At 47.5% G+C, this 22,396-nt stretch overlaps 2 protein-coding genes across 2 annotated transcripts in view; both read left to right on the top strand.

The window, feature by feature from the left end:
- The first annotated feature begins 315 nt into the window (after positions 1-315).
- Positions 316-22,396, top strand: part of LOC104829374 (lactosylceramide 4-alpha-galactosyltransferase-like) — a 29,142-nt gene continuing 7,061 nt past the window's right edge. Inside the window, exons 1-2 of the mRNA XM_010563577.1 lie at positions 316-400; positions 21,786-22,006. The gene's annotated coding sequence lies outside the window, so the exon portion shown is untranslated. The remainder of the gene's footprint in view (positions 401-21,785; positions 22,007-22,396) is intronic.
- On the top strand, positions 6,970-14,031 carry LOC104829389 (lactosylceramide 4-alpha-galactosyltransferase-like). The gene is given in 4 exon segments (XM_010563596.1): positions 6,970-7,088; positions 7,090-7,294; positions 7,296-7,364; positions 12,904-14,031. Coding segments are annotated over 4 exon segments (1,521 nt in total).

Genomic DNA, 22,396 nt, shown 5'->3' with positions numbered 1-22,396 from the left:
CAGGCCGGGGCGGGGAGCGGAGGGGGAGGCCCGGCAGCCGGTCTGCCCTCAGCCGGGACCCCTGGGCGGCTCCGAGCTGGCTCCGGGCGGCTGCCGTGCCCGGTCGGAGCTCTGCGGAGAGCGGCTCTTACGGCCCGGGCGGACGGGGAGGTCTCCCGCCCGGTGGCGGCGAGGCTTTTCGGCTGAGGTTTGCGAAGGAGAGCTTCTCTCGGCTGCCCGCGCGGCTTTGTGAGGGTCGCTGCTGCGCAGCCATCGCTGTCGGAGGGAGCTGGCGAAGGCGCGGAGCAGCGCAGCAGCCGCGGGGCCGGGGGCTCCGCGTCCAGTGCCCGCCGCTGCTGGGGCCGGGAGGGCTCCGTCCCGCTTGAGGAGGGCTAGGCACGGGCTGAAACTGCAGGTCCGGGTGAATGGCAGCAGCACAGTGGGAGGACAAAGAGAAAAGGGTCGGAGAAATGCGGCATTCTTCTCCGCCAGTGGCGACAGGCTGGCTTGGGTGAGAGGGTGGAAAGACAGCAGCGCTGGCGATGGGGGGTGTGTGTGTGGGGGGGGGTGTGTGTGCAGGTGGCCGTCATGTTCCCAGGCAGACATGTCCTGAAAAACATCGGAGTCTGAGGAAGAGAGAGAGACTCGCAATAGAGCTATAGAAATGCTTGCTGGGGGGGGCAGGGGGGGAAGCCCTTGTGAAAGAGTCATAGGAAAATACATAACTCTTGTAACTGTAGTAAGCAAAAACTAGCAATGCTGCTGAAAGAAGGCGAGTTAGAAGCTTTGGCTGAGAAGGAGCTATCCCAATTAAACTAACATGTTCTTTCCTAATGCATGAGAGGTTGCTCAGAATAGACTGGATGTTTCTTAACCCTGAAGAAACCCTCTCTAGCTTCTGCTGAGCTCCAACGGGTTTGCACTATTATTCATGGGTTTTGTTGCCGTGGAGGTCAGAGGAGCAAATCTTACAGAACTCAAATTCCCTTTTTTTGGGAATTGCAGCAATTCCAGTAGCATCTCGAAGCATGGGCTCTGTAGGAGGAAGCACTGACGAGGGAGTCATACGTGAATGCCCTTCTCTTGTTTGCATGCCCCTCATTTGACAACACAAAAATGGGAGTCATTCTTGAGGGCCAGAGGGCGTGATCTTGGGTGAACAGCAATCTGCCTGCTGCCAGTTAGTTTTAGGTGCGTCATTCAGGTAGCAGCTGGTAACTACGTCCCAAGTTTTCCTTCTCACGGGACTTCTACTGGCTCTCAAGGCATTGGCTGTCTCCATCTGACAGTGGCTCTAATGAAGTTTTTCTTGCTCAGGAGTATCACAGGGCCAGGTTCAGTAGTTGTGGACTGTGAAGGCCTCGGTGTGCAATTTGGCATTACCATGGAGCGAAGTTCAGTGATACTAAAAGGATGCAGCTTCCTGGCTGCCGGTTCTTGCATCTCTCTCTCTGCCAATATGTGTGCCTGTCTCACCCTGCAGTGGAGCAAAACCAGTTCTGGGACCTATTCCAGTAAGAAAATAAAATCCTTCAGCAGAACTGGCTTTTTGGTGCTTTAGCTTTCAGGGCTGGTCACAGCAGGGTCAAAGAAGAGCCCGAGGAGGAAGGAAGTGGGGCCACTTTTTTTAGCAACAGTTAGCCATTGCCTTGGTTTTCTTGTGTCATCAGCGGATGCTTTGGCATGAGGTACTTAGGTGTAATTCTACTTCCATCTTACTTTAGTTGCATTTGATTGGTCATGAGTATAGAGAGAAGCCATGTAAAGTCGCAGTTACCATATAAAATCATACAGATGTGCCTGTTCCATCTATAGAGGGGAGACCAGATGAGCAGTGTATAGTGCTGGATACGTCTTGCTATCAGTGCTGCTGTGGTTTGGATCAAGTTCCAGTATGTGATGGCAGGAGAGACTGGGGACACCCCTCTTGTCTTTACTGGCAGCCCCTCAGTAAATTAGTGCAGCTGTACTATCATTTAGCTCCTTAAGGGTGGTGCTTTCCATGCTTGTTAAAAGCTTGGACTGTCTTCTGGCTTTGAGATCCCTTTCTCTGCTCTCTTCTGGGGTTGGTTTTCTTCACAGGCACTCCTGACCAAACAAACACTTAAACTCCTTACTGGAGTTGCCGGGTCGTTCAGATTCCAGAACAGACTCACAAATCTTATTTTGGGTGGTGCTTTCACTGTGAAACAGGTGATATGTTACCAACTCACTTCTTCGTTTATCTCTACTGGCTTTTACAATTATCTTAAACCAGGGCTGGGAACTCTGCCCAACAGTTTAAATGAGGTCTGGTGGAACTTCAGATTATGGCATTGTGAACCAACCACTCCTCTGTGAGTGAAGGATTAAATACAATCATGTTAGTATTTAGATTTTTCTGTTAAAAAGGGGAGTGTTCACACTCTATGTTTTTGTATAATTGCACAGGACCTCCCATCTGTGCAAGATGCATGGGTTAATACCTCCTGATCTTTAATATGTTCAGCCTTGCAGTGGCTCTTTCAGGTAGGAAAGTACTTCTTCCATATTCGCAGGAGGAAGGTTGTGTTAGAGACAGAAAAACAACCCCCGAGATCCTTGAAGAAACTTAGACATTGACTTCACTGTGATCTCAAGTTGGAGGTGAGATTTTAAGCTTCAGTTTTAACTGACCTGTTCCTTGGCCTGTAAGAAACCTGTTCCGAAGCAGCAAAACAAATAGAAATCCCCTGAATTCATGTGTAGTCTGCTGTTGGACCATCCTTTCAGCGTGTCTCTGGATTTTAAAAACAGAGAAAGAAACTGTTGTCCAGATTAGGGGAAGGAAAAATCACCACATATTGGCCTATTAGGCTTGAAGTGTTTAATTATTAGTATGCTCTGATACACCGTATGTCTTCACTTGTTAATGCTGCTGGATGCCCGGTCACATATGCCCAACCTCCCTGTAGAAGTGGACACCATCTTCAGTACCTTCTCTCTGTTTTGCAAGATCTGCTGTGAAGCCCTTGCATAAGCTCGTGGGCAGGAGTAACACTGGTGATTAACGGGATTTGCTCACTTCCTGACCAGGCGCGGTCCTGACTTCCGTATTCTCATAGTCCTTTATATCTGCACGTCTTTCCAAAGAGCTGCTCCTTTTCTAGCCATGTGCCAGTATTTTCTCGAGCTGTGAGGGTTAAAATAATGTTTAGACTTAATTTTATACACAGTTTCCAGCCCTGTGTGCATGGCTTTCTACAAATACGCAGTAATAGGAAACTGCTATTTGAAAGCTGTTGGTGGCAAAGAGCTGTATCAGTTTGCTAGCTGATCTGCTGCTAGCATCTGTCCCTTTTGTCTGTTTGTCCTTTCCAGCAGCTTTCCGCAGCCAAAGTCTGCCTTCTCTTTTAAGTATTGATGAGGGGTTTATGTGGTCTGTTTCTTGAAAGCTAAAAGCTGTGAGGTACAAAACCTGCTCCTTTCAGGTAAAGAAGACCCAAATGCTAAGATCTAGAAAAAAGTGTTGGGAACCTTTTCTTCACGGGATGCAGAGTAAGATGCTCCTGTACAATAGCACAGAAGAAGGGGAGATAGCAGTCTGACTACGCACCGTAGCTGCGTTCCTGATTTTGCCAGTGTTTCTCTACCCAGGTCTGTCCATAAATGCTCCTGCTCCCCTTTGTGCGCCGCGGTGACCCTGGCATCTCCCCTCGCTCCACTGCACTCGTCGCGTTGCTTGGTGCTCCCACGGACACAAAACCCTTCACCTTCAGGGACCTTGGTTTGGCACGGTGGAGCCCGCCGCCCCGACGCTGTATGGTGTTACCCCAGCAGTACACTGGGGAGCCACGGGGGGCACTGGGGAACGAGGGGGCTGGGCAGGCCCACCCTGACCCACGCCAGCCCCCGTGAGCCGAGTGGGGCAGCCCTGGGGCGCGGTGGGCTCAGGCAGGAGCCCCACACGAGACCTGGCCACGGAGGTGACGCAGCTCTGGGGTCAGTCTGTGGGGCAGGGTCTGGGTTGATGGGGTACAGGGCCAGACGTGGGCATGGCTGTAATGTCAGGGCAAGAGCCTCACCTCAAAAGCCCTCTCCACGTTTCTCAGCTCCCTCCCGGTTCCTTGCCTGCAACCCGGCTGCCTCGTACAGCGCTTTCTCCTCTGCTGAGCAATTCCATCTTCTGTCCTGCCTCACGGGTCAGGGTTTCTGGGTCAGCGGTGCTTGCTGTTGCCATCTCCAATTGCTGGCGATGTCCTGCGTAGCTGCTGCTCCCCAGTGTCTCCTGTGCTGGGCTAAAGGGCTGTGGCAGAGCGGGGAGGAAGGTGCGGAGCAGGGTGACGTGGGGAGGATGAACCTGCGATGAGGAAGCGAAGGGGCTACGGTCCACCGTGAAGGAGGGATGGAGGTTCAGAAAAAGAACATGACGGGTGGGCTTCAAATTACCACAAGGCTTTCTGAGTGGGGAAGCAGGTTACAGCTCCCACATCACTGGGGTGCTGTACTCTGCGGCTGGGAGTGCTGGCCAGCTGTACAATACCTAGTGCTGGGGCTTTGCGGTATGTTCTGCTGTTGTGTCTGTCAGGTGCATGTAAATCTCACCACTTTATTCATGAAATAGGCATAGACATCTCAGGAAGACACCAGGCTGTAGTGTGTTACTCTTGCTTATGAAGCTTCTTGAAGAAATCAAGATCATTTGAGGTTCTTGCAAGGACACGCAGAGTCTTATATTTCAATAAATAGTCTAAATACTAGCAACAGCTTTTCATAAAGTTAAGAAGAAAATTAATCTTCCTGGGGCTCTTTGGGTAACCTCGGGTGTCCCTGAGCAGGTGAGGACTGTGGGGCTGAGGAGCAGATATCCACCGGAGGGTCCTCCTGCCCTGCACCCCGTACCTTGGTGGCCTCGCTGCAGAGGTGCTGCTCCCACCTGCAGAGGTGCTGCTCCCACCTGCAGAGGTGCTGCTCCCACCTGCAGAGCTCCCTGGCAGGCTCTGGGAAAGCTGCGAGTCAGCGATGACGTTGCCCCTTCAGCCCTGTATTTGTTTGAGCAGTTCAGCCCTGTGTTCGTTTGAGCAGGCAGTCACGATTTCAATAGTGGAAATCTCTGCTCTTGGATCGGGTAGCTAAATTCTCTACACGAATGCCATGTGGAGTGCGAATAGGAGTGCATGATGATCCTGATACGCACTGGTTGAGTGAAGTGCAAATAGCATATTATCATGAAGTGCGCAGAAGTAAACAGAATCAAATGCATTATCTCTTGGTGTTTCATATGTACAGTATTAGTATTGAGGGAAGCCTTAATAAGCAATAAACTTAGATTCAGATTGTGTAAAAAGTCAAGGCATTTTAAATGTGCTTTAAACTGTGGTACCTGGTGTACCCTTTGGAAAGGCCACCGTGTTTCCCCCTTAGGCTGTGATTGTGGGAATGGCTTCATACAAACTGACCCGCAACTGCTTCCGTACAATCTGTAGCACAGCGGCAGAACCAAAAAGCTCCAAATGTGAGTCCTTTGTCCACCTTTCTGCCGCAGGCTGTCTTATTCCAAGGATGTCTAGAGATCGCTCTTGACCATAACTCTCACAGCGCATAGGAAGAGATGTTCTGAATTGTTACTATTTACTGTCCTTGGCAAATGTGCTAAACTTGCAAGAGCAAAGGGGTGAAAGCAGAAGGGACAGTGCAGAGCAGTGCTGTGTATGGTCTTTGGACTGAAAGACGCTGCACGCTTTACTTTGACAATTTGCGTAGTCTGTAGATCTGGTTTTTTCCTAGTTTGTTCTTGATGAAAACTTTGCAAGCTCTAATTTTCCATTGTGATTGTAAGGAAGGAAATGCTTATCTGTAGCTGCTCTGAAACACAGTAACTGGGAACTGATTTATGTAAACTTTCAGGAGCTTTTTTTTCTTTGGTTATACTTAAGGGTGCCTTAACACCAAATGTATTTGATGGGAATTACGCCCACTGGTTATTCTAAATTCCCTTAGCTCTAGATTCAAGCTTAATGTATTTAATTTTGGTGCACCAAATGTTACTTAAAGCCTACCTTGACAATTCTCCTTTGATACTAGTTTGAGATTTTAAGACTTCGTATACTTTCTTGTGACTTATGTTTCCCGTGGCTTTTAGAGGAAAAGCTATAGGTGCACCCCCCAAAAACCTTGTCATGGCTTTCCGAGAAAAACAAAAGCAAGGGCTAAAACCTGTCGGCAGAGAGGAATGGAATTATGGCTTTGACCATCTCCACGAAGCAGAAGCAAAAAGACTCTGGCTCTTTAATAAATGTTAATCTGGGAAAACATCCTGGACTCAATGTTAGGGAGCATATTTAACAAAGCATTTAAAACCAGCACTTTACCTGACCCATGTAGAAACTTCTAAAAGTTCTAAACTTCTATGTCATCTTCAGTGAATTGCAGCTCTGTCTGCCTTGTGGAAACACTTGAATGGCATGCTCTGTGCCTTGTTGAGCCAACAGTATATTGCTTCAGCCATGGTTAACTCGCCATCAGGGCTGAAATAGAAGGAGGTATCTGGCAGCATGTGAAGGACACTTTGTGGGATGGATGTTGTGATTGATGCTGGGCTGTGGCACACTGTCCTGCACAGAAAGTACTATACTAAAGGTACTTTAAAATAACAAACAAGTTTCTTACTTGGCATGTGCACCACAGTAAATGAACTCGACAGATCTGTCCCCTGCCCCATGGAAAGTGCAGCCTGGTTTCTGTGAGGGAGGACCTGGCTCTTGACTTTTGCTGCTGTGATACCTGTTTGCTGCTGAGTCATCTCTGCATTGTCCCAGAAAGGTTTTAAGCGCCTCTTCCTGACAGGGTCAGAAAACTCCCTTGCTCAGAGCTTATTAATGTTTGCTTTGCTTTTTAGACACAAAGCACCTCTGAAGTAAAAACATGAGTGAATTTTGAACAAACGCAGCTGCATGTTTGCATTGGTGTGGCAGTCATTTCTGTGCTTGTGGTCACTTCCTCTTGCTTTGTTTCATTAATCAAAATTACTGGATGAGACTTCAGTGGTGTATCGCCATCAGCTGTCTTGTAGCTTCAGATAAGACTTCAGCAGATGTGATAGGAGGAAATGGAGCTTTTGCTCTAGCTCTAGAGGTGCTTGCACCACCCTTGAAGGAGCCTGTGATTTCCCTGGTGCTTTCACTTTGTTGCTGAAACAGCTGTTGTAATCTACTGCACCTATTTACTGTCTGAGATATTTCTCTACTGTTCAGCCACTGAGTATTGTTAAAAGAAATCAGACTGGGACATTGCTATTTCCTTGCTGTTCATAAGGGAGAAGTGTTGAGGGAGCAGTAGTGCTCTCTTAACTACTCTCCCTCAGATTTGTGCTTCAGTCAAGCTGTTCTGTGGAAGCTAAACTATCAGAAAAGCTTCATATTTATTTTGTAGGTGGAATTTTCTGCCTCAGATACCTGAGGGAATCCCCCTTTTGGCAGAAACTTCTCCTTAGGTTGGTTTAGCTGCAACACAAAGCCTTGGTTTCTGGAGAAGAATGTATGGGCGGGTGGCAGTGCTGGGATGTCCTTGCTCTCCTGCTTAACTGGTAGATGGTCATTTGGCATGTGCTAAGGAGACGTTTAGGGTAAGCTGTTGACAGGCTTGAGCAAATAATAAAATGAGCTCTCTGGATTGTGAAGCCATCAGTAAATTGTTGGCAAGCCGTTTGCATTGCAAGTAGGTAAATGATGATGCGTCACTTAGGGTTGCTCATTTTCTTTGTTTGTTTAAAGAATTTCTGCAGAATTGTACAGGGAGCTTTTGGAAGCAGATGTTACCACAAAGGGAAATTAAATACATGAGTCATTCAGGAGGTTAGTAACCTTGGCCACCTAACCTGTTTTGTAACCAGTTTTGTTTGCACTAGGTAGTTAAGAACTGTTCACCAGTTGGTAATCCAACATCCAAACCCAGATTTCACCCTTACAGGGGAAAAAAAAAAAGCTAGGGACTTCTCTGTATTTAAATGTTACAAGGTACTCTCTATTAGGTGTAACTGGCAGGGTTTGGGGAGCCGGGGGCTGCAGGCGTGACCTGTGTGGAAAGGGGCCATGAGCTGCCCTGCGCCAGTTCCAGGTCATTCCAACCAGCTCCAGAACAGACAAAACCAGCCCACTGCACACCAAAACTGCAACTGGTGAGAGCAGCACACGGTGCCTCTGCTTGAATGTCTTTCAGAAAGGGTGGTAGCTGCTAGGGACAGGACGCACATGGGAGGAGGTGCATGAGGAGACACAGAAGGGCACAAGTGAGGACACAAATATGCAAGGACACACGTGAGGATGCAAAAAAGGAGACACGAGGAGTCACAGAAAAGGCCATGAAAAGGTGACATGAGGCAGGAGGTACCAAAGAACATGGGTGAGGATAAATAAAAGGAGACACAAAAGCAAAGATGTGAGGAGACACGGGAGGAGATATTAGAGGAGTTACAAGAGGATGTGCAATAGGAGATATGAGGAGATATGTGAAGAGATGTGTCTGGAGTAAAGGGAGGAAGAAGTGGAGGGCACATGGGGAAGGGTTGGGAACATGGTTGGATACCTGGCTGGAGATGCTCTCTTGGAAGGAAGCGCTGCGTGCTGGAGGAGGTACCCTTGAGGGACAGCCACCCTTGCCGGGGCAGGGACACCCCTGAGGATCTGTGGTCTGTGGAGGACCCACGCTGGGACAGGGACACCCCGGAGGGACTGTGGCCCATGAAGAACCTGTGCCGGGACAGGTACGCACCAAGAGACTGCAGGCTGTGGAGGACCAGTGCTGGAGCAGAGGAGCAGTAAGAAGCAAGGAGCAGCCACAAGAAACGGTTACGCACTGACCCATAGCCTCCTGTGCCGCCTGTTGCCTCACTGAAGGAATTGAGACAGACTGAGTGTAACCCACAGTGATAACGAGGGAAGTTGAGACTAGGAAGGGGGGAGGAGAGGTGTTGGACTGAAGATGAGCCTGGGGAAGGAGGAGGAGAGGAGGAAAGGTGTTTCCCAAAGTGCTTGTTTAATTGTTGGTTGGTTGTCTCACCCCCCCCCCCCCCCGCCCCAGTACCGGAATCAGTAATTAAAAGCTTATGTTAATTTGTAATAAATTAAATAAAGTGAAATTTCCCAAGGCAAGAATGTTTTTTGCCTGTGGCAGTATATTCATTATGCTGGGATGTGAAGTGGTTTAGCAGTGACATGGCCAAACAGTACAAACCCCATGTGGGTGTAACCTGGGTAGAGTCTCCCTTCTCCATGTGCGCGGCTGGCATACCCCTGTATCGCTGCCTCTGTGCTTTGGCATTTTACCAAGTACAGCTTTCTAGAGAAGGGCCAGCATCAGCCAGTTGCAGGCATTCACAGGTGGTGATCTTTGAACAAGTTGAGTAGGCAAAAGCCATAGAATAGATGCAGTTTTGTTTGCAAACCCTTATATTCAGGCTGAAAAAGATTCATTGTGGGCAGAGCTGGAGTAAACTTTTGCCATCGATGTGCTCTTTCTGCAGGGTGGAGTTGCATAGCCATCTCTTTTTTCCCCCACCCCCAACTCTTTGCTGGTGCAGTACTGCTAGCCTAGTAGTAAATATACCGTGTACTTCAGGTGTAATGTTAAAAAAAAAAAAAAAATCAGTCCCTCGCTCCTCTTCCTTCCAAATGTGAGTGGAGTGTTTAGAATAGAGAGAAAAGGGAGAGAAGAGGGGGAGGGAAGATGGCAGGGTCTTGCCATTTCTTGCAACTATATGGGAAGAAAGACTCTTAATGTGTGAAGGAAAGCAGAGGGTACGGAGGGGAAAGGCAGCTCACCGTGACGTGGCTGTTCCCAGGCAGGCCAGTGCCTGGTGCTACCAGCTGGATGATGTGTCATTGTCTACAGGTAGAGTAGAAATGCTCCAAAGCAGGCTCTCTGAGAGACTGAACATGTGTTGAAAAATCATAGCATGATATGGCTTTTGTTCAAATGGAGGAAAAAAAATTGAGAGAGAAAAAAATCTCAGAGGAGATTTTTCTTTTTTTTTCCAACTGAAGAACGATTAATCTGAAATGGAAAATTCTGTTCTGTTATTAAGCTGATCCGTACCTATCTGTAGCAGGCATAATGTAATTCTCTATTACATTCTGCACATTTTTGGTTTGTCTCACAAAACTTCTATATTTACTATTGGATTGTATTGATTTTACTTCTTTTAAATTATGCAAACTTTTACCAAAAGGGAAACAGGGATTAAAACAGAGAAGACACTAAAATATTTTGCATCTTTCAGACTTTTTTTTTTTTTAAAAGAGTATATTCCTTATGAAACCTTACTGTTCTTTTTTCTTTACTAAGAGCCTGGCACCCCTTTGACTATGCAGGCTTTGAGGAAGGCATTGGCACACTGATGACAGTGCCCTTCAATTAGACTGTGCATTGATACACCTTATTTCAGACCATTAAAAACTGTTGGACTTTCTGGGAGAGAAACTCAGCTCTACTCTTCCATCTGCTGCAACATATCTCTTTATGGTTAAATCTACACTTTGGACTTCAGAGATCTAAACTTGGGGGCTGGCCAGGACAGTCACAGTAGGCTTGTAAAAGCAGAAATAGCACTGTGTATCCCAGCTCAAATGCCTGACAGGAGGGAATATAGGTGTCCCCCTACACTTGAGCATACTGCTAGAGAAGGTCTGGCGCTGTGGGTAGAATAGGTGGGAAAAGAGGAGAATGTGTCCTTTAAAGACAACTGCTGTACTGAAGGCTTAACAGTCATGTTCGATTCTCTTTCACAAAGTGTGGTTTTAAATGCTGAAAGAAGGGAAAAACCTAATTTTTTTTTTTTTTTCAGTGGAGGAAAGTGTTAAGTACTTTAAGTCTAGAGGCTTAAACATAAAATTAAGAGCATAGCCAAGAACAGAGGTGCCGTGCAAAGGAACATAATAAAGACTACCATGTTGTGGAGCTCTGTAGCAAATATGGGACACAGGGTGGTTATTGAGGAATAAATGGAAGGGAAACAGATGCCCTTCTGTGATTCTGGGAGCTGAGACCTCTTGACAGGAACAGATGATAGCACTGGGGTTTTAGATGAATTCTCAGTGTTGGGGAAGGCTGGCAGGTGGCTCTCCTCTGGGGAAATGAAACACCTCAGAAGCAGCTGTTCTGCTCACTGTCAGGTTTCAGGATCATTAGTATGGCAGCAAACCGGAGGACAAAAGAGAATCTAAAATCCCAGTATCTAGAATTCTTCTTGTACGTTTGATTTAAAAATAATGGGCTGATGAAGATAAAATGGAATACATGCTGTACATCCTTACAAGTGGCAAGCACAGTGTGCATCCAGGGAAGCAAGGGACAGTCTTGGTTTGTGATAAATGGAGAGGTTTGACCATACTTTGTCTTTGAAGGAGAGTTATCTTTGCGAGAGGACAATATATCGTACCAGATCCAAAAGCCCAAGAGAGGTGAGACTGCTGCTGCTCCATGTCCAGACAGTAGTGAGGCTGAAGATGTATTCAGCAGACACAGGCACACAAAGCACACATATAGACTACATAAGTATGTACATATACATGGCTGGCTACACAGATCACAGGCAGACACTCAGAGCGCCCAAGTGGACGTAGGCAGCACCAGCAGCCTCATCCTGCTCCCCTCTCTGGCTGGCCAGGATGGGAGTCCACAAGTGAGAATATACACAGACATACATACAAGGTGGATCCCTCCAGCAGCTGGGCTTAGACACTCAGCCCAGTAGCTGCCCCTAGATCCCAGTCTCCCCAGTTGCTGGCACCTGGACATACAAATCGCCAGGGCGACAGCCCTATGCCAGTTGCTGGTACAAACTGTCACACACATGCAACTGGCCAGGACTTTCCATGTCCCGTAGCTGCCCCCTCTGTGCTCTCGCCCTCAGAGACACGCGGGTGCTCTCACACCCAGAGCTGGCCCTCAGGGACCCGCGCGCCCTCCTGGCTCCCAGGCCACTTTGCATACTCATAGGCAGGTCCGCTTGATCTCTGCTACCCATCGCACACTTGCATGCCCGCAGGGGCTCCGGTTGCTGGTACCGCGGACACGTGGGCCCTCTGACCAGTGGTCTGACCCCAGTTGCTGCGTCCACAGCCCGATACGCACACGTGCACACAGGATCAAAAGCCCTCACCCACGAAAGAGTCGGAATTTAGCAAGAAGACAACGGAGGCTGTGCTGATCAGTCACAGGGCACAGCCAGAAAGCGTACTGACCAGCAAGCTATTTACCTGTGTCTGGCCCTTGTTATCCCCTTACACTTCTATTTTCCCACTCCTGTTCCTCCCAAAATCACCTAAACCCCTCCCTTGCCCCACCTTTGGTTCCTTTACTAAATATCTCGTAATAAGTCCTGTGCAATTCCAAACTGTTCTTCCCCTGCACACCGTAGTATGTCCCGCCCCGAGGCAGTGACCCCCTTAGTCCGAAGGGTGATCTGGAAAGCTGCTTCTGGTGACCCTGGTGATGGGTTTCACGGCTGGACACTGGGACAGCCGTGGGAGGACCCCAGACAAGGTGCTGGTTCCCCTCCAGTCCTTGATCTGGGATCCCACCTGCCATTGTGCTCCTGTGCTCCTCTGGGCTTGGGCAGATGGGCCTTTGGTGGGCTGATGGCCCCTGTGACGGGCCTGGGAGTTGCCCCGCACAGTATGTTTGGGGTCCCCCTCCTGCCATTGTCCCTCTGAGCTTTTTGTGCATGTGCAGATGAGCTTTGTCACGTAACCTCACAACCTGAACGTGGGCTGTGGTTTCTAATGGGGCCCCGTGGGCACTGTGGCAGCACGAAGAAGCCAGGATGCTTTTTTAAAGACGACCTAAAGGCATAATTCAAGCATGCCAGCATGAAGGAGAGTTCAGCATGTGGCTCTGCCATAGTACTGTCCTGAGACTCGTGGGTCTGTTGCCTTCCCTATCAATTTTTTCTTCTTTCCTCCCCTTCAGATCACGACGGTTGTCTTGGGAGAGCAGGCTCTGACGGGAGCGAGAATGCTCAGGATGCCCAACTGCCTGCTAAAACTGACCAGGGTGGTGCTGAGCCACAAGCTCAGGGCTCTGTTTATCCTCGCCTTTAAGTTCATGTCCTTTGCCTCCATCATATTATACTGGAGAATCGCGGAGCACCCTAAGGGCAGAGGCCAGCTCTACAGCTTGCCTGCTGAAATCCTCTGTGCTCACTCTGTGCCTTCTCCTCCCCATCCCGCTGTTGGTGGGCCCCCTCCTTCCCCAGGGGACGTGTTTTTTGTGGAGACCTCGGAGCGAACTAACCCCAGTTACCTGTTCATGTGCTCCGTGGAGTCAGCGGCCCGGACGCACCCTGAGACAAGGGTCGTGGTGCTCATGAAAGGTTTGGCAAGTGGTAACACCTCATTACCCAGCCACTGGGGCTTCTCGTTGCTGAGCTGCTTCCCCAACGTGGAAGTCCGGCCCCTGGACTTGACAGAGCTTTTCTCTGGCACACCTCTGGCAAACTGGTACTTGCAGGCTCAGCAGCGCTGGGAGCCTTATTTCTTACCCGTCCTGTCTGACGCCTGCAGAATTGCCATCATGTGGAAATTTGGTGGCATCTACCTGGACACAGACTTCATTGTGCTTAAGAACTTAAAGAACCTCACCAATGTGCTTGGTACCCAGTCCAAGTACGTTCTGAACGGAGCCTTTTTGTCCTTTAAGCCCAAACACAAGTTCATGGAGCTTTGCATGCAGGACTTTGTGGATAACTACAACAGCTGGATCTGGGGGCACCAGGGCCCACAGCTCCTAACACGTGTCTTCAAGAAGTGGTGCTCCATCAGGAGTCTTCGGAGCAGTACGAGCTGCAAAGGAGTGCGTGCTCTGCCCCGTGAGGCTTTTTATCCCATTCGGTGGCAGGACTGGAAGAAATACTTTGAAGTGGTCAACTCTTCAGAGCTTCACCAACTCTTTAATAACACCTATGCAGTGCATGTATGGAACAAGAAGAGCCAAGGGACCAGGCTGGAGATCACATCCCAGGCTTTGCTGGCTCAGCTACATTCTCACTTCTGCCCTGCCACGTATGATATCATGAAGAAGGACTCTGAACGGCAGTGACTCAGGGGTCAGCTAAGAGATGTTGCCTGGGAGCCCACAAGTCTCCAGCTGTTCCATCGCAAATGAACCTTCTTTTGAAGTGAGGTGGTGTGAGTTGAGGACGAAATTCATTTGTGGGTCGTAGATGGAGCCTGTAGCTTCAGCTGATGTCTGTGCAGCTCTTTGTCTTGACTTTAGCTCCCTACCAGCAACGTTTTGTTTCTCTGCAGGACCTTTCTTCTGCTCTGCTTGGTCGGGTAGAGAAATCTCAAGAGGGGAGCAAGTGCTGGGCCACTTGTGGCAGCCTCCATCAGCCTTTCAGAGGAGTAAGGCCCCTTTCTATGACTGTAAACCTTGAAGAGGCCTTCACAGAAATGCATATCTCATCACCTGATTCTCAGGGCTTCTGAAGTGCAGTCCTCAAAGCAACAAAAGGATGGGAGAGCAAAGAACAGGAACTGAGGAGGAAGTTAAGGATGTGCTAGAGGAGGTGTCCTGCGAAAAACATAGAGGAAAACAGAGAAGAAAGGAAGGGCTAAAGCAACTTCTTTTTCTTTTCATTCCCTTCTCTTCTGAAGCCTTTGGTGGAGGAGACTTTCTCATGTCTGGTTTCAGGAGGGAGCAGGATGCTGCAGTCTCTGTTCAATGTCATAGATCTAAAGATGTGGAAATTTGGTGTGAATCCGAACATGAGGATCAGAGGCCAGCTCATCGTTTAGAAGGAGCTTTTGCACAGCAATGATTTATTTTATAGTAGTGGCAAATTAACACCCTACAATGAGCAGGAGAGCTCATCCAAATCACACCTCACATTGCACCTGACGCAGGAAGAGCTGAACTATCTTTTACACTGAGTTTGTCTCTGTGACCAAATATCCATAACTGCGTCTAAGATGCACCAGATCTTTCAGCACTTGGATGGATCCTAAAGGAAAGTCATGGTATTTCCAAGTATTTCCAAGGTTACAGAGAGCTTGGTAGGGAACCTGTACTGTCTAAATTCAAGTCCATTTATGAGTCATTTATGGTGGACCTCTTCAAGTAGCCTGGAGTACTCCTGCAATTCACTGTCCAGGAGTACAAATCTTTCCTGGGAGGTCTTGAGGAGGGCAGTGGAAAGCTTTACCCTGAGCATCTTCCTGAATTGCATTGGAGAAAGTTAACGTATCTCTTGCAAGGTGCTGTTGTGCCTTTGAGGGTTCCTACCACGGAGGCAAGTTTGTTGGACAAACTGTGGGAGAAAACTCGTCCCTTGCCTTGATGCCCAAAAGGATGTATTTATGCTCTTACAGTTCTTGTTGGAAAATGATGGAGAAAGAGCAGCGAGAAACAAGAATGGTTGAGATGGTCGAGACCATCAGCATTGTTGCATTTGGTTCCCACTACAATCTAAAGGGGATTGCTGAGGCACATGAGCTTGGCACTATGATAGAGTTAATGCAGATGCGCAGAGCATTGGCCTTCTCCTCTCCTACACTACTAAGAGATTATGATCTCGCTGTAAAATCTTTTCTGCCTCCAGTGTGCCTCCTCTTCTTATGCTTGGGAACAGCAGTGGGGTGGTCCAATGGTCCCTCTGATGACCACAACTTGGTCAGATCTTCAATGTCACCTTGCCCCAAAGCAACAGCTCTTTCACACGATGCTTCCTGCAAGTCCTCTGAGTGTGACTCAAATGATTTCTAGATCTGCAGTTGTCTGAGGCCTCTTCTGTTTCCTAGGGCAGCCATAAGCAGTGTGAGGTTTGCTCAGTTCAGCCAAGGCAGTGGTCAAAAATGTAGAAGACTGTGCATAAATTTATCTGTCTCGGGTTTATTTGTCTCTGATGATAAAAATAAGAAAGACATATTGCCTATCACTTTTACAGTTCCCTGTCCCTCAGGGACATGGCCGTGGGAGGTTGAGGAGGGTGTGCCCTTTTTTTTTTTTTTTTTTTTGTTTGTGGAGGCCAGTGCTGCTTTGATTGAAGGGTACCTGCCTGTGAGTTGGGCAGGGTGTGAGGTCTGTGCACAAGTAGCTACTCTGGAGTGAAGAAGGTGCTGGAAACACCCCTGCAGCAGCTGGCACCACATGCGTGTATGTTTGTAGTTCTGCCCCTCTGTTTGGCTCAGCTTTATGGTATATCCCGGAGGCATTCAGGATTTTGAATGTCTGCAGCTCTCCCAACAGTGAACATCTTTAAGAGCAAAGACTTTGTGGGGAAACAGCAGATCCTCCTGACTGTATAAGCATTCTTCAACACACTAAGTGGTATAAATGGATGTTCTTTTCACTCCCTACTCTTAGTATCACTACTCTGTGGGGTTTTTTTCACTGCTTTCTTTAGAAGCAGCCGCAAAATTGTCAGCCCTGGCCTAGTGTGTGGTCAGTGAGGCATGGTTTCTCCTACTGGTTCCTTCTGTTTTGGGCCCTTTGGGCTAAACAACAGAAATCCTGGTGAGCTAGGAGCCCCTGTCAGAGATGGTAAAATTGTGGTTGGTGATCATAAAGGCATCACAGGGGACTCCGCTGTGGCAATATCGTGAACTGATTATGGGATTGTTTGGGACCCATTGCAATGAGTATCTGGCTTAATGTACCACTACTTATTCTAGGAAAGTGCCTTTTTGGGTAAGTGGAGTGATTTTTTTGTTGTTGTTTTTCTTTGTTTTTTTGTCAATGTTCCAAGGTTTGATAAGGAGAGAATCAAACCAAAGCAGCCTTTGGCCTTTTTCCCTTTGTCTTGTGAAAGAAAAATAAATACAGTTTTTACTATTACTTCTCTCTGCCAAGATGTTCCATTTTGTTCTGCAAGGCGTTGGTGGTAGGTCTGAGCAATCTGTTAGTTATGCAGAAAAGCATTTTAAAGTTGTGTCCTGAAATGACTCACTAAAATTAGGAGTGTGGAATGAACATGAGACAAGTTGAACATAAGCACATGTGGAAAGAAGGCTCTGCGGACCATGACTACATGCCATTTTGGGACTTGACCAGAGGAAACAGAGGAAAGCACAATGTGTGGTACTGATTCCTTATCCAACCAGGTATCACCCGATCATTCATGACCTGCAATCTATCTGAAGCAAGGCATTTTAGTCTCACTCTGAAGGTCTGGATGTTATGGAATAGGAAACTCCATGAGAAATTGTGTTGCTTTTTCCCTGGGTGATGGGCTACAGCGTCCCTTAGTAGTGACAGTGTCTGTGCTCGTGTAGACCTAAAAGTAGAAAGCTTGTGCTGCAGGCATTCATTTTCCCACCTGCCTTTCAGAGCCTGATGTAAAGACCCTGGAGTCCAGGGGAGCATTTGAGAGGCTGTGAAAGGACGGTGGAGTCTGGTGTGCAGAGGAGTTTTATTGTGACACCTTGAGTCAAGAGCCAGGGAAACAGTTTTCCCTTAAGATGTAAAATAGTTGCTTTCTTCGTTGCTTGTATGCAGTCAAGATGATGGGAAGCGGTGAGAAGGCACTAACTGTTTCTTGCCCCGTCTCCTTTGTCCTTGAGCTCATGAAGGTTAGCGGGTACACAGGTGTGCAGTACATCAAGAAGAGAAGCTGGGGTGGGGGTTGGAGATGCAAAATTGGACAGTGCAACAGAAGAGGAGTAAGGAAGGATCAGTAGGGTAACCCCGGATCCGGACTCCTGGGAAGAGACTGAATTATGATTACTTTCTCTGTACTGGCTGCGAGTTCTCCTAGGCCAGGAGCTCTTGTGTTGGGGGGATCTGGGATGCGCAGGAAGTAGTAATGCTCTGTAGGGCTCTTTTTCCCCTGTTCTGCTCCTCCCTGTTTCTTCTCCCAAAATGTGTAGTCCAGGAAGGCTGTGGTGCAAAGTAAGTTAAGAGCCCTTCCTGCAGGGCGGACAGTGCAGCTACCTGCCTCAATCTTATATATGATGGGAGCTGAGGTCTGCCTAGGGCTGGCTGGTCCTCAGTAGGAGAGAAGAGGAAAAACAAAGCTCTCCACATGCTCTGTTTGGATATGCCATTTGCGAACACTGGCACTCTGGTCTTTCATGTGTACTTCGGCTTCAACTGTCTCAAGTATGTGTGACCATTCCCTGCGTGCGTTTGTGTTGTTGTCTCTCTGGTATCTTCTTTGCTACCGTGCCTGGAACTCAGATGAATAGGCACAGTCCCAAAGAGAAAACTACAGGAGGAAGTGATTTCAGCTGCACCCTGCTATTACAGCTCAAGCTGAGATCTTGACCTTTAAATTTGTGTATAATGATGGAGCCAAATAGCAGCTGCCATGGCTCTGCACTATGTTGGTAGAGGTATGAGAAGTAAGAAAGTACTCTTCACATAGTGGAATCTAAGTCCAGGGGGAAAATTACATAGGCGCATAAAGTCTGGCAAGTTAAATATGAAAACACCATAAGGCTATAGAAAACATTGTTTGAGAAACAATTTCCAAAAGATATTAAAGCTACCAATGTTGTTATTCTTTTTTTCCAACTGCAGAAGGAACAGGAAGCCCACTAGAGAGGCGCAAGGTCAGGAGGAGATGAGAGATTGAAAGGGAGTTCAGAGGTCAGTTTGAAGCAAACCAAAATTAATTTCTGCATCTGGCTACAGGTACGAGGAACTTGGGGATGTTTCTCTACACTGTAATCCTTCCTTGTGGGGGATGCATGCCACAGTCTCTTGTGCATCACATGTCCATGGAACACACGTCAGGAGTGAATGAACAGACAGATAATGGGAGCCAATGGGCTGCATCCATGAGCACTGTGGGAGCTGGCTGATGTCATTGTGAGGCCTCTCTTTGTCATGCTTGAAAGGTTATAGAGATTGGGGGAAGTGGAGGGAAGCAAAAGTCACTCCTATCTTGCTTATCTTCAAGACATGCAAGGAAGAGAATCCAGGGAACTATAGGCCAGTCAGTGTAACCTTGAACACTGGGAAGGTGATGGAGCAAATCCTCCTGGAAGTGATCTGCAAATGTGTTAAGGACAAGAAGGTGATTAGGAGTAACCGGCATGGGTTTACAAAGGGGAAATCATACCTGGCCAAACTGATAGCCTTCTATGAGGAAATGACCAGCTCAGTGGACGGGGGAAGAGCATCGAATATTGTTTATTGCAACTTTAGTAAGGCTTTTGACACAGTCTCCATAACAGCCTTGTAGATGTACTGATGAAACATGGACTGCATAAATGCAGTGAGGTGGACTGAAAACTGGCTGAACTTCTGGACTTGAAGGATTGTAATGAGTGACACAAAGTCCAGGTGGAGAGCAGTAACTAGTGGTATACTCCAAGGGTCTGCGCTGGGGCCGGTACTGTTTAATGTCTTTATTAATGACCTTGATGGTGGGATGGAAGCAACCTCGACAAGTTTGCGGCTGATGCAAAACCGGGAGGAGTGGTTGATACACAAGGTGGTTGAGCTGCCTTTCAGAGTGACCTCAACAAGCTGGAGAAACGAGCCAACAGGAATCTCATGAAGTTCAACAAAGAGAGATGCAACTGGTGAGGGATAACTCCATGCACGTGTGGGCAAGGAGCTGACCGGGAGCCAGCAGTGTGCGCTTTTGGCAAAGAAGGTCTGCAGCCTGCTGGGCTGTGTGATGTCACGCATTACCTGCAGGGTCAAGGGAAGCAATCCTTCCCCTCTGCTCAGTGCTGGTGAAACGCGTCTGGGGTGCTGTGCCCAGTCCTGGGCTCCCCAGTTGGCTCAGGGGTTAGAGCTTGCATGCGCTGTTCTGGAGCACCGCTGCACTATCTCTGAGCTTGCCCAGCGAGCAACTTCCATTGTGGCTGTAGCTAACAGCACTGGTAATGTTAGAAGAACGCTTCTCTGTTATGAAGTCATATGCCACCGTTCTCAAATAGCACTATCACTGGGTGCAAGCTGATCCTGTCAAAGGGTTACTGTCTGAGAAAATAACAGCTCCTGCTAGCGTTTTTTTTTACAATTGATGAAGCTACTGAGCAAGCTCACTTAACTGAAATTGAACATGCCTGGTTTTTTGGAACCTGTTACAGCTCTATCTTAATTCATTCAATAAATTCCCTATTCTGTCTAAATGTAATAGCATTACTGACCATTTTCCACTAATCTTAGACTACTGCTTATTGTATTTAGGGAGGATGAAGCTGAATTGAAGCTTAATGATGTCGCCATGACTGGCTATGTGATTTTCTGTTTGTGGCCATTACTTACATACCTCATTGGTTCTCTGTGTTGCAAATAACAGACAGTCTGTATAATTTTTTCTGGATAACTTCAGCGAGATGCCAAACTTCAGCGAGATGCCATCACATCTATGCCTGCTTTCTGCACAGTGATTTGGGAATCAACAGCTATAAAAATTGCCATATCATTTCTCCCCACAATCTGTTTATTTTTTGCAGAAACTTGCTGATATCATCCTCTGACTCTTTGCTGTGGCTTGCTTTTAATTCATCTTACCCCATGGAGTGTCTATCCAGCACTACATACCCACTACAAGTGGGTATTTTCACTGTTCTTTCCTTTTTTTTCTGGAGAAAACTTGGTTCTAAAAAATATGTAAGTGAAATTGGGTATTGGAGGGTTCACTCTGGAAAGGTGAAGTTGTGATTAAGTACAAAGGATGCAGTTAAGAGGCAGGTGCCTTAAGCCTCCTCTGTCTATAGCTGCAATATCTTATGGCTTGGTCTAATATACCCATTACAATGACAATATTCTCATCTCGCCTCAAATATTCGCTCGTGCTTGGTCTGCTATTCTCTCTGGGGTCAGAAGGAGGAGCTCTAAAACTGTTGCTAAAATGCTAAATACTAATTTCCCCTAAATACTGGGGGAATTAGCAGGTGGATTCATCCGTGCTTGGCACCGCTCTGCTCTTCTATGCCTAACAGACCGATTAGTGACCCACTGAATGTTGGTATTGTTAAACTTCCCTCTTCTACTCTTGATGGTAATGTAAATCTGGAGAAAATGGAGATCTTCAGCTGTTTTCTGGTGGGTCCCCAAAATACTCCTAGGCTGCTTGTGATCAGTGATATTGTTCAAGACCCCTAGCAACTACCTGGGTATGCAACAGCACTCTGCTGGACCTTTTTCCTCTCTGTTTTTGTTATTGAATTTGTAGCAAATTTACACATCCCCTCCACTGTTTTTCTGTTCATATGTCCACACGCTTACTTGAAGGGACATCACTAAACTCAAGAGTACTTGGTTCATTCTTCTAAAGACAACTGGGACTGGTGCAATCAATTCTTCCACGGTTGATCAGGGCTGTTTTGCTGTGTTTCTACTTGATGTACCATAAACGTAGCTTTTGAATAGTTTAATGGCACAAGGTAGTTGAAGTTGCACTAAAATTATGCAACAAGACAAGCAATGGTAAGACAAAGAAAGAAGGGAAGGTATACCACGGAGTACTTTCATTTAGCCTGTGAAGCTAGATTTGGATGTTCATGACACATTCTGGCCAATCTCAGCTGTACAAAATTCTCCAGCCCAGCCCCAGTCTTGATGCCTCTAGCACTGGGTCCCATGCTAAAAGCTGCAACTCTCTCCTGTGCTTCCCCAGCAGTGCCTGCCTTAAACCCAGAAGGCTATTTTTAATGCATAGAACTGCAGGAATGATAGTGGAATTGGCCATGAGAGGGCATAGCTGTTGCTTTAAAATGGGTATGAAAGGGACCATCCAAAGCATCTTGCTCGGTTTAAGGTAAAAAAACATCTCTGACCAGTCTCTGTTGTAAATCTGTACTTAAGCATGTTCTGAGGGACATCAAAGAATTACATTCTCGATCTGTTTTAGTTAATAACAGAGGTAGATGTAGGTTATGTTTCTCTTACAGGTTCCCTTCTTCAGGGATGAGTGTGAGAGCCACCTTGTGTTTTCTGTCACTGCTGGGTGAGATTGTGCAAATGTGAGGACCAAGAAGCCAACACAATGCACAAAAAGGGAGGGCAGTGGAAAGGCATTGAGGACAGAGAATCCACCTCATCTCCTCTGAACACAGGGCCACTAGGTTTGGGTCTTCTTCCCAACAGCCCTAGGGATGTGCAGTATGTGCAGGTAGGCTCACAGGCACTCGTTATTTTCCTTTTAAGACTGGTTCAAAGAGCTCATGAGACTGGAAGGAGAAGTTTCTCCCTCTACCTGGGGTTATGTCAGCTGAATGCTGTTAGTGATTGTAGTTCCTCTTTCTACACTGTGGGAACACTCAAATCGCAATTCCCATTTTCCTAGGGGTCCTCTTGTTTGGGAGTATTGTGAATTGATCAAATATTCAAATTCTAAATTGACTCTTATTCCTGTTTTCTACAGCCTCAGCCGCTGCTTGCTCAACAGTTCAGCTTCTCTCCTCTCCACAGCCTAGGAGCTGGGTTTGTTGGTTCCCTGCACTCCACAGGAGGCCAGCTTAGGAGAGCGCAGCCTGGTTGTCAAGGCAAAGAGTGTGTTTAA

The sequence above is a fragment of the Haliaeetus leucocephalus genome, unplaced genomic scaffold, assembly GCF_000737465.1.
Source record: "Haliaeetus leucocephalus isolate CR32 unplaced genomic scaffold, Haliaeetus_leucocephalus-4.0 Scaffold170, whole genome shotgun sequence".
Classification (NCBI taxonomy): Eukaryota; Metazoa; Chordata; class Aves; order Accipitriformes; family Accipitridae; genus Haliaeetus; species Haliaeetus leucocephalus.
The sequence above is the reverse complement of the archived record's forward strand: the minus strand, read 5'-3'. Positions and strand labels throughout refer to the sequence as shown.